Source organism: Stigmatopora argus, chromosome 3, assembly GCF_051989625.1.
Source record: "Stigmatopora argus isolate UIUO_Sarg chromosome 3, RoL_Sarg_1.0, whole genome shotgun sequence".
NCBI lineage: Eukaryota > Metazoa > Chordata > Actinopteri > Syngnathiformes > Syngnathidae > Stigmatopora > Stigmatopora argus.
This window is the reverse complement of record NC_135389.1, coordinates 9,126,908-9,139,150: the sequence shown is the minus strand read 5'-3', so window position 1 is coordinate 9,139,150 and position 12,243 is coordinate 9,126,908. Positions and strand designations below refer to the sequence as shown.

The 12,243-nt window shown below is 39.3% G+C and overlaps 1 protein-coding gene across 6 annotated transcripts in view; it reads right to left on the bottom strand.

The window, feature by feature from the left end:
• LOC144071293 (serine/threonine-protein kinase BRSK2) overlaps positions 1-12,243 on the bottom strand; it is a 148,208-nt gene that overhangs the window by 50,136 nt on the left and 85,829 nt on the right. For all 6 annotated transcript variants that reach the window (XM_077596261.1, XM_077596264.1, XM_077596265.1 and 3 more), the window contains exon 3: positions 2,321-2,406. In XM_077596261.1, coding sequence (XP_077452387.1) covers positions 2,321-2,406 — 86 coding nt within the window. The remainder of the gene's footprint in view (positions 1-2,320; positions 2,407-12,243) is intronic.

The following is a 12,243-nucleotide window of genomic DNA, read 5'->3' as shown; positions in this document are numbered from 1 at the left end:
ATGTTAAACGATGTTGATACATATTTCAAGCATAGGAGCAGCCTTAACACTGAATATTTGGAGAAGAGGGGTCACTTAAAGCTAGTTGTAGAAAAAAAGCTGAGTGTTTTTTTTTAAATTTATTTTTATACTGTATTTGTATTGTGAGAATTTATAATGAGAACAGTTGGGCTATGGAGAGTATTTTTTAATAGAAACGGGCGATAAAACGATAACGATAATTATCGTGAAATAATTTTTGTCAACGATAATAAAAACTTTCGATAAAATCTTGATAATTTTAAACTGCAATTACACCACCCGACCCCCACAGAGATTGGGGGTGCTGTTTCCAGATCAACGCTGGTTTCAGACCAATGCTCAGGAGAAGAGGATGATGGGGATGTGTTTTTAGCATGTTAGCAATAGAGGCTAACACAGAGCATGAACGCAAAAGGACAATAACAGTCAAAATGAGCGATTATGAGATGCAGGACAAGACCAAGCTGACCCAATAACAGATCCTAGTGAATTCTCCCTGGCATTTTTTTTAATTCCTCGTAAATACATACCTTTGCACAAAGAGCAGCCTTATTGAAAATGTTCTTAACCCAACCCACTGTCCTCATCTGAGGACAGCCTGTAATATTTTTCTTACTTGATATCAAGGTGTTTCCCAATTGAATGTAAATGTTCTGAAAACATTGCAAAAATCTAAAACTTGTTATATTGGGTTATCATGGGTTAAGTTCCTCCAACTTTTTTTTGTGAACGGCCATGTGAGGTAAATTTAAGTTTCTTTTTGTGAGGCTGAAAATAGTCTGCTTGCCAATGGTGATGATGTCTTCAGTTTATTATTTTATTAATTTCATATTGCACAGCAACTTATGGTTTTAAGGTAATTTTATAAAAATAAAGACGTCAAAATTTCTGCATGGTTTTATTCTTTACTTTTCATAGTCTAAGGAGGGAGTTGTCTTATCTTTATTGGACAACAGAATAACAAAAATAAAGGCAACATAATTACTTTCATATTTGAATAAGGAGGAAAGTAATTTATTTACGTATTCACAGAAGTTTGAAGTTTCAAATTTGAAAAAAAAGATGTGATAGATATCATGATAATCATCAATAGATTGATTTTTTTATTTTTATCGTGATAACAATTTTTGTCATATCGCCCAAGTCTACATGCAACAAAGACAATTCAAATGAAAATGCTACTTCCTTCACAGGATCTTTGTATATATAAAATGGCAGCAAATGGGAATGCATGTGTCTTTGCACCACTGTCAGCGAAGATTAAAAAAATACTTTCAGACAGCCTATTATAAATTAAATTTCAACATCTCCATTATGCTTACTTTGGCAGCACACTAATGGCTGCTATTTTTCTTTCTTAGAGGTATCATGTATGTCAACATCATGATGCGATCATTTACTTGGGGGGCAATGAAGTAATCTTTAATAGAATATTGATGCAAGACTGTACCTACTCTACTTACATTTCCACTCAGGAATCCACTTGCTGTATATTTATGGAAAGGGCCTCATAAATCTTAAATTGTTGCATAGCTTGTACCATTACATTGTTTATCTTTCACTTGATGGTTTTCACTACAGAGACTTTAAAAGTGCAAACTGACACTATTAACATGAGTGCTTCAGTTGTTAGGTCACGCTCCTCGTGACCAACTGTCAAACCTAAATGGATCAAAACAAGATTTAAAAAATCCACTTAGAGCAAAACTAAATATTCTTCTTACTCTCATCCTTTTATAATCTTGAAGGACATAGAACAGCGTGCTATATCCCGTTTGGTGTGTAAAAGTCCAGATGAGAACTAATTGGATATGATTGACAAATCGGTCTCTGTGGATGAAGGGACTATTGCAAATGACCGATGGGCTTGCCACTCACCACAAGTTAGCAAATAGCTTTATGAATGTGTTTGAGTGTGAATGTATAATACGGCTGCCAGTCTCCATGGCTAATGTAGCCTACTGCAAATCATCTCACGGCTGACGAGTGTGTCATACTGTTTGCATTATGGATATTTTCTCTCCCGATTAGCATTCCCAAAGCATGAGCGATATAATTAAATGCCTTATGCCAATATTAATGGAGCATAGGCCCCTCTAAGGCTGACATTGTTGTCCTTAGATCATACCAAGCCAATTAAAACTGCCTCTTGGGCCAACATTATCATATTTGAGAATTGTGGGGGAAAACACGCAAAAGTAATCAACTAACCAAGCTTTATCTACAACATAAACATTGTTTGGGGTAAAGCACAACTTGGTTCTCGTATATTTGCAATAAATCCAAAGCTGATACTTACAAGTATTTTTTATTTTCATAGACGTCATGTAGCTTTAGAACATGTGGGTGTTCTATGAGCTTCAGAATTGCTATTTCTCGCTCCACCTGTGGGAAAAGAAACCAAGAGAAAAAGAAATTTGATTAGTTATAAGCGACTATACTTCAAATAATGTAATAGCGGCGAAACTCATGGAGATCATTCAGACCAATATGAGGAATTGAAACCTGGAGTCAAAATGGAAGACGAGAAAAAGGCCTGTGTGTTCATGACATTTTTATTGTCAATTTGTAAATTGGTGACATGTGATAGACAGCAATCGACATTGATAGGGAAAAGGACTTAAGGAGCGGATGAAACCTATGTGAAGACTTTGTGGCGATAAGATCCAACCCCATTTAAGTATTTTCAAAAAGTAGCAAAACAAACAAAAAACCCTAACAAAATAACAACAAAGAGCAAAACAAAACTTACTGGGAAAATCAGGAGTGCACGAGGAGGTAAAGCTGACAATGAACTTAGTCAACATAAACAGATGATCCCACAAGGACGGGGTTGGCAAGATGATGAGGAACAGGTGTGTGACACAAAAGGCAACAAATTGGGAGACACACAAGAGGGTGGGGAACAACAGGTGAAATCAATGAGAAACAGAAGGAAAAAAAAACCACAAAGGATATTCAAAAAAACTCTTTAAAAAAACAAATAAAAAAAATGAACTCAAACCTAGCAATACTTCAGGTAAACTTTAAACCACAACACAAAAAGGTGCATGATGAATCTTAAAATTATCAACTGTCACCACACACACAGTAGTAGTTGGAGTTCCATGGAATTTTTTTCCCCTTATCAAACAACTTTACTAAGCGTAACAAGAAAATTTTCTCTGAATAACCAATGAAATAATTGACCGTCACATCCAGCTGCGTTAGAGAAGGGCTACTTTTTTTAAATTTTATTTTACCTGTTTTTTGTTGTTGTTGTTGTTAAATCATTAAAGCAATCCACATTTTGGCAACGGCTTCATTGTCAAAATTAGACCCCTTTGCAGGCCATGCATAAGGGCGAAACAATTGACTGAAATGAAAGGTAGTCTAAGTTGTGTTTTTATTTATTTATTTTAATTTTACTGGTGGCCGGTCAATCGCAGGGAACAAGGAGAGGGACAACCATTCACAATCACAGTCATACATAGGGACAATTTGGAGTGTTCAACAAGCCTACCATGCACGGTTTTGGCATGTGGGAGGGAACCAGAGTACCCCTACAAAACCCACGTAGGCACAAGAAGACTATGCAAACTCCATGCAGGAAGGAACCACAACGCTAGGTCTCAAAATGATGTGGTCACGAGCTGTGATGTGGAAGTCCTTTGGATTTGTGCGCTTTTATGATTATGGACCATGTAACCCACTATTTTTGTTGTTCTCTAGATTCATTATTTTTCATGTCATTTTTGATGGACTTGATGGATGGCATAGTAATTGCTCTTCACGGAGCTGAGGCTTCTATGCCCTGCTATTGCAGGCATGTGTAAGTTGTGAAATGATATTATGATTATCTTAATGATTTGAGTTCAGGTAACTGGGTAAAATTCCTCGTTCCGCGTAATATTCCCTGGCCTGAATCTGATTTGTTCTGTCACTCCTCACAGCAACATAAACACCATAGCAATTACAATTTGTTTGTTGTTTGTAGTGATGAGAACATATTTTATATGGAAATGATACAACATACATGAACATATTAAGAGAGTTTATCTACAAAGCATTCTGCTTGGAGGTAAACAGAGGATCAAAATGCCCACTAGTATTAACTTCTTCAGAGGATGGACTCCCAGTCTGTTACAGTATCTGTACAGAAACAACATCAGGTTCACAGCGAGGTGACAGTTGACTCCACACAGGTTTCCACATTTCTTTCTTCGCTTCAAGAAATGCTGAGAGTAAACTACACTGTTTCGGGGGATCAGTAAGTGCTGGTTTTACCTGAAATCAAGCAGATCAGTTTGGATTTGTATCTCTGGAAGCTGAAGTCAGCATGACCTGCCACCATTGAATGTCAGCACGGATCCTACTTGTTTGAATTTTATCTAAAGCCCCTTGCTGACCCACTGGGCTCACAGCCTTGTGCTCACCCCTGTCCTCTGCTTCTTCCTCCATCCCTTGGGTTTAGATTTGACAAACAGAGGAGTAGAAAGACACCATTGCCTCAATGTCATTTGGGAAAAAAAAAATCTTGCGTGCCTTTGGGAGCTTTTATTTTACTTCAGTGTCATGCAACATGCACTGTTTTAAAGAGGACACATGAATGGTTGTTCTTGATTACGTGGCCACTAGTTGAAAACAGAAGACCTTCCTACGTCAACATACCTGCAAATTTGCCTTCAGTGTTCGTAACGGTTTAACTAATTGGGGCTAATCGAGACTAATGAGCATTATGAGCAGCAGTGCATCGTGACACTTTCACCTGGCACTGAGTTGAATGGATAAAAACGGGCTGACGGCGCCTCTCTAGCAGGCAGCTGAGATCCCTGCAGAGAGACTAATGCTACATGGGATTCAAGGCGAGATGAGCTGTCGAAATGCTGCAAAGCCAGCAGCAGGCTTGTTAAGCTACCTCCAGCCACCCACTTTTCAATAATTGAAAGAAAGCACGAGGATTAAGTTAATGTGGTGACTTAACTGTAAAACCACACGATTATTGCAAGATTAAGCTGTTCATTAACTAACAAAGGTGAGTGGTTTGGAGCATTAAACGCTCTTTATGGGTAGGATCTGCGAAATACCCCCTGGTTGACACGCAAACCGAGTTACTAAGTAACTAAGACACCCCAATAAAACACAAAGCTGTGTCCATGTTGTGTTATGAAACCATGAATTTAGAAATTTGGATAAAGGCCCTACTTAATGGTTCCTTTTTTGTAAATACTACTCTCACAATTCCAAAAGCTCACGATTATCTTAATTAATAATAACGAAGCAGCTTTCCCCGAGGAAGAATAGTGAGCACAGGCAAGGTCTGATCACATGAATGTAAAAGCCAAAGTGTTTCATTGACAGGAAGATCATTTGTCTGGTTAATTGTGTGGTTATTGTTCTTGGCGAGCCGTCATTAGACAAACACGTCAAAACAGGAACACATTGCGATGGGCTGATTGGCAACACTTTGACCTACAGGGAATCCATCAGCTTCATATCCTGCCAAGTTAAAAGGATCGATAGGCTCCGGCACAGAGGAGGATTGCTATATTAACAACATCCTTAGCGATGACTACTGGTGAAACTTGCAGGAAAGCAATCACAAAACTTCTAAATACAAGAGAAACAAAACATTGCATGCAATTGATCTTTGAATTAGGGTGAAGGCACACAGCTTTCCGGGATATGACGGCTCTGATAATCTTTTCAAATCATCCAGGATGATGTTACCAAATAAGCATCTATGTTTTCATTTTGCTGACTGGTATTTGAGTTCAGTTGTCTTGGACATGAGTTTCTGCTGTCACTATCTTGCGTATGACTCACTCTTATAAGATCACTGGTTTGAAGGCTGTTGTAAATTTTGAGCAAGATATTGCACTGAAACAGGTGACAAATAATGGCAGTATACCTTCCAAGACAAACGGGAAAAATAAGATGCTGTGTACATGCATAGGTGGTCATACATTTCACTCTATTCTAAGAAGATGGAACCCTATTTAACATTGACCTCAATATTGATTCTTTAAATCATGTGCCTAACTCAGAATGGATGATTAAACGTACGATGGAGAACATCAATAACATGGCGCTCAGAGTTCAGTGAGCAGAGAGGATCAGACAGACAGGCAGCAACAGATATGATGCAAAGACATTAGATATGTCTGTTGTCAGAACAATCCTGAAGCTGGCCAATAACTTCAGAGGGGAAAATATTGGATGGCAAGTTCTGTCATCTCACACGCTTATGCACTTTTTGGTACACTGGTCTCTCTCATTCATGTACAAAGAGGAAAAACAGACAATTCTATCATACCCCCCCGGCCAATAACTGAAAGGTCCTGTGATGCTCAAATCTGTGGATCAAAGTCTACCAGGGAGTGATTTGTTTCAGAAAATTAAATACTCAGTGGATTGGCTATGCTTGCCTAGGAGCCATAGTAATGACAAAAAAATACAAGGGCACACTGAGACAAACAACCGTTCACATGCATACTTAGACTTAGGGACAATTTAGATTGTTCAACTAGCCTACCACGTATTTGGGATGCGGGAGGAAACCGGACTACCCAGGAAAAGCCACACATGCACAGGTAGGCCACTGGCGATTGAACCCTCGATCTCAGAAATGGGTGTGCTAACCACTCTTCCAGTGAGTCACATATATATAGAACACTACACTAAACGATACACAGAAGTATGAAGGAGGCGAATAGTTATGGCAGGGGAGTATTCAACTGAGTAGTGAGTAAAACAAGAGGTGACAGCACAGCTTGGTCTCCTTGACATAAACAGTCAACTTTTCATCCAGCCATGTTTTTGGCATATGTATACATCCACACAGCCGCTCAAACACTCATCCGTACACACTGATCACTACCAGTGAAGCGTGAGCTATACTTTTAACCATCCGTTTTTGCATCTATTGATATGTGTGAGGGCGCCCCGGCAGCTGAGTGGTTAGTGCGTCGGCCTCACAGTGGGAGTCCTGGGTTCAAATCCAGGTCGGTCCATCTGTATGGAGTTTGCATGTGCTCCTGCGTGGATTTTCTCTGGGTACTCCGGTTTCCTCCCACATTCCAAAGACATGAATGGTAGGCTGATTGGACACTAAATTGCACCTAGGTATGAGTGTGAGCGTGAATGGTTGTTTGTCTCCTTGTGCCCTGCGATTGGCTGGCCATCAATTCAGGGTGTCCCCCGCCTCTGGCCTGAGTCAGCTGGGATAGCCTCCAGCACCCCCTGCGACCCTAGTGAGGATAAAGCGGTTCAGAAGATGAGATGAGACATCTGTGAGTGAGTGGGGAAAAATATTAGTGCAGAGACAGTGTAGCCAAACTGTTCTATATATAGGGCTATCACTAAATAATAGATTTGGAATCAATTATAATTGTAATTATTCCATCAATTTAAAAAAAAGAAGCAAAGTTTAATTTATTTACAGAATTTCTTCTTCTGCTACAAGTAAATATGTAGCCTGCATTTTGAGCATTTTTTCTAAAAGCCATGATTCTATTTACTGAGGTGAGCCCACTGAGAACTACAGAGAGTTTCAGCCCAAATTGCAAGCAGGCCATTAAATGAAAATTTGGACAAAACTTTCAGACTTTAATCTTGTCTATGTATCACGATTGTAATGCATCCACAAATTCAGCAGGCTTTTCTGATAATTGCTGCGTTGGTAGTTCTTTGTGACGAGGTAGTATTCCTTATATCTACTTGAATCAATGCTACGTGTAAATCAATATCCAGTGTCTCTGTTAGTCCTTATCTTTTACTCATCTAAAGCCTTTTCAAATCTTGTTAATTATCCCTGATTTTTTTTGCTAGCCTCCACTTACCAACAATACCGTATAACATATACCATAACAAATACAATATTTTTTCTCCCATCAAACGTTCATTCTTTGGTTCTACTTAGATCTGCGATGCTCATAGATAAATCAAGCTGCCACTTTCATGGCTTTAGACTACATTATTTCACAGGAACAGACATGGCCCTTGGTCATAACAGAGTCTAATGGGAGAGGCCCTGATGTCAGAAGGTGAGATCATGAATTGTTTGGAACTCCAGTTAGTTTCTTTGAATGGACTACAACAGTCCAATGGTTGTGTGAGCGGGTATTCACTGAGCAGGTGCACAAGCCACCCACAGCAGTGATTTATTATTGATGGGCAGACAGTTGGCTTTGTTATGGTGGCGCGTCACTCATCCAAAATGTCTTTTTGTCAGGTTTTTTGACTAACCTTCGGAAAGATAATTTACAGAGCTGGCTTGATAAGGTGACCTTGAATGGTATGGAGATGGAAAATGAAAATGGAAAGATAAATACTATGAATTTATTTGACATAACAGACAAGCATTCATTTAATCCACAAATTTAGTTTTTTTATGGTTTGAAACAAGTGTTGGAATAAATACAGTGTATAAGGTGGTGGAGGTCAAGCATTTTTGGGAGTGTATATTTTCTCCACACTTCACGGTAGAACAGCACACCCACGCTGAAGTACCATTATGAATGCATAATAATGTTGGCTTTTGCCAATTATAATAGGGGCTATTGTCATGTTGAGGAGGAACGTCTCAATAGGTGCCAGAATGGGCAGCTATGACAAAATATTCAAAGGCTTGCTAGAAAGTTGCTACTGAGCAATTGTGCAAAGTTTTTGCATTGTAAAAGTCCAAAAGCCTGCATCTGAATCATTCATCCACCCAATTTCCATTCAGCTTATACTCACTGCAATCGTGGGTGGACTCAGAACTGCAAACAAACAAAATTAACTATTAATTTGTACTCTGGGCAAGCCAATTGCAGGCCACAAACAATAAATAATTCCAATAGCCTCAGGACACTTAAGAGAGCTGATATAGAATTAAATCCTATATATGAACTATTAGTGTTGGTACCATAGAGAGCGAAAACAATTCTTTACCAGGAATGTGTTTACGTTCAACAACTAATTTTATTGTAGCCCTTGTTTCATAAACTATTAAATAGAGCTTACTTAATAAGGGTAGGATACCACTAACACTGGTGTGAATGGATGTCTTGAATGGTGATTCTTAATGATCCCATTTACTTTGTACTTTGTGCTTTTGCTTTGTTGTTCTGCGGCCTTTGCGACTGTACTGTCTAACTTATAACGATGCCTTTTCATGCTACTGTTACAATGAAATTTCCCGAATACGGGATGAATAAAGTTATCCAATCCAATCCAATGTCACAACACTACAATGAAAGTGAGCAACTCATGAACAACAAATCTTATTTCGCTATAGGAATCCAAGCAGACAGGGTGATGACCTAACTGTGGCTCGCTCAGCTTTTCTCATTATCCCTGAAAATTAAAACAGAGCCTAATCACTGACATCTGAGACTACTCAATACTGGTCACACATTGGACTCAATATCAGGAACAATGTAGTGTAAGGCTGGTCAACTGAGATGACCTGTATTACTCTGAGCTGTAATATAGACAAAACTCATCAGGGATGTACTTCTGCTTCAACACACAAAGTGACGCAATCAGGAAATTGAGGGGAAAGTACTAAAGTACTACAATCAATCACATTCATACAAAGTTGACTGTACCATATAGTAAAAACACAACCTACATTTTGACATTATTATTTAATTGCTCGGGTCATGCATTGTTAGATTGCCCAGCAGGCATTCTTTGTTTCACAAGTATTATTCCTAGATGACCTAAGTGACTGTTGACGGTCACTGACAGTCCCACTGGGCATTCCAGGGAGACATGAATGTGTGTGAGTTTACGTGTCTCATGGATACAATGAATGCACAACTACAGTACATAAAGATCTAGAAGCTGTCAGTTACAGTGATAGCAGGGTCTTGTACTGAAATAGATTTACAGTATAACAACATTGCTGTTAACGGCAAAATGCCATGTCATGTAACTTCCACTTCATTGCTCATCAATTATTGTATTGCAATGCTGTAGTTTCTTTGTACAGGCACATTGGCGTCCACATATGCTGTTTAATGAGACATGGGTCAGCTCTTTTCCATCGATATCCGATACGAGCAGCTGTAAGATACTGGCCGAAACTGAACTCATGCCCAATGCTAACTACAATTTTAACAATACTTTGAACACTAAATAAAAATGAAAACAATCTAGGAATGTAAATAAAATCATTCTTTATGGATCAGCATTTCAAGTGTTTCAGCAGCACATGCATCCAATCGGAAGTAGAAGCCCATGAAATCGCATCAGATGCTTGTACGTCTCCACTCGAGCTCAGTGGGGGATCATTTGGATCATTTTACAACTTGACTTGTCTCGCTCCATTTCATTTCTGCACATTGAGACCATATCTTACACAGTCTTAAGAATCAACCAAACACTTCATGCGTTTAATGTCGTATATTGCCAGAACCATAAAAACAATAATATTTTCAAACTAAATAAACTTTATTTAGAATGAGACAAAGTGACATAAGTCAAGTGGGTTTTCAATCCTCTACTTCTATCCCACAGTTAAATGTAGTTGTGTCTTTTGAAGCACCAAAATTGAAAGAGAGAGAGAAGCGGATATTCCTCACAGCATGTTTTAAACTTTTAATGAGTATATGGTTGCAATGAATTTGAATTAGAGTGAGCTAGTAATTGAAGACAAGAGAAGAGGGGTTGAAGTTAGTGCTATATGGCAAGGCAAAATATAGCAGGAGAAAATACACTGAATGAGCCAAAATAATTATCATACCTACCAGGGGCAGGGAACCTATGGCTCGGGAGCCACATATGGCTCTTTTGATGGGTGCATATGGCTCTCCGCTAACCTATGAAGCAAACTATGGAAACTGCTGGTGAGAAAGCGCAGGAATAGGAGCGTGACATTGGCATTGTGGCATTGACACAGCCTCCAATCATTTTTTTTCATTACACTCTTCTGCATGGATATTCTCATTGATACTCATTGATTAGCAACAACGTAACAATGTTGTCAAAATAATTCAGAGACTTTTTGTACTTTAAAAGTGGTTTAGAGGCAAACATTCTCTTGTATGTTGACTTTTAAATTCGGAGCATGGGTCTCAAGGATTAACATTTAAAAAATATGAATTGTTCATGGCTCTCTCCATCAAAAATGTTCCCGACCCCTAATACATACTATGCTTATAGGGCGGCCCGGAGGTAAGTGGGTAGCGTGTCGGCCTCACAGCTCTGGGATCCTGGGTTCAAATCCAGGTCGGTCCACCTGTATGGAGTTTGCATGTTCTCCCCGGGCCTGTGTGGGTTTCCTCCAGGTACTCCAGTTTCCTCCCACATTCCAAAAACATGCATGGTAGGCTGATTGGACACTCTAAATTGCTCCTAGGTATGGGTGTGAGTGTGCATGGTTGTCCGTCTCTTGTGCCCTGCAATCGGCTGGCCACCGATTCGGGATGTCCCTCGCCTCTGGCCCGGAGTCAGCTGGGATAGGCTCCAGCACCCCCGCGACCCTAATGAGGATAAAGCGGTTCAGAAAATGAAATGAGATGAGACTATACTTATTGAGACTTGAACCTAATACTGCTCTGAGCAAACACCCATCATAATTCCATGCTACTATCCTCTAAGGCATATAGTACAAAACTCTGGCTTGTGGCTTTCCACGAAGCCAATCTGATGGATCAACAAGAAGGGCTGCAACATATGAAAGCCATTTATTTTACTGCGTTTCTGCATTAAATCCGCAGGACACACACAGGCACACACATACACACACGCTAACTCAAAATATCTTTAGAGGGAGTGTGGGACTTAATGTGTGTGTTGAAAGCATTTCTATATCCACTTCACCTGCAGCAAAACAGAGATAGGAGTGAATGGTCAATCTATAATCATTAGGAGCGCAGGTAGAAATGGCAGAACAAAGAGGCTATAGTGGTGTCACCGAAATGTTGAAATAACAAGATTAAAGCAGGTGGGATTCTTTGCCCGCCCACTGCAATATCTGCCTCTACCTCAGCACTTGTTTTTCTCCATTTCTTTAGTTCATAAATTATTTCAGGCATATTCAAGCACATCCGACTATTATCTGGAACTAAACTTTACAATAAAGCTGTACACACAGTGAGCTGTTAAAGGAGCCATATTTAAGATTGGTCGCCAAAAACGCTACTGCAACCCGGATCGAAATATTAAAGTGAAGAACGTGCCTCTGGGCCTCCAGAAAAATATTTTGCCATATCATACTAAATGTTGCATTTCAGTCAAAAAATTACAATTTCT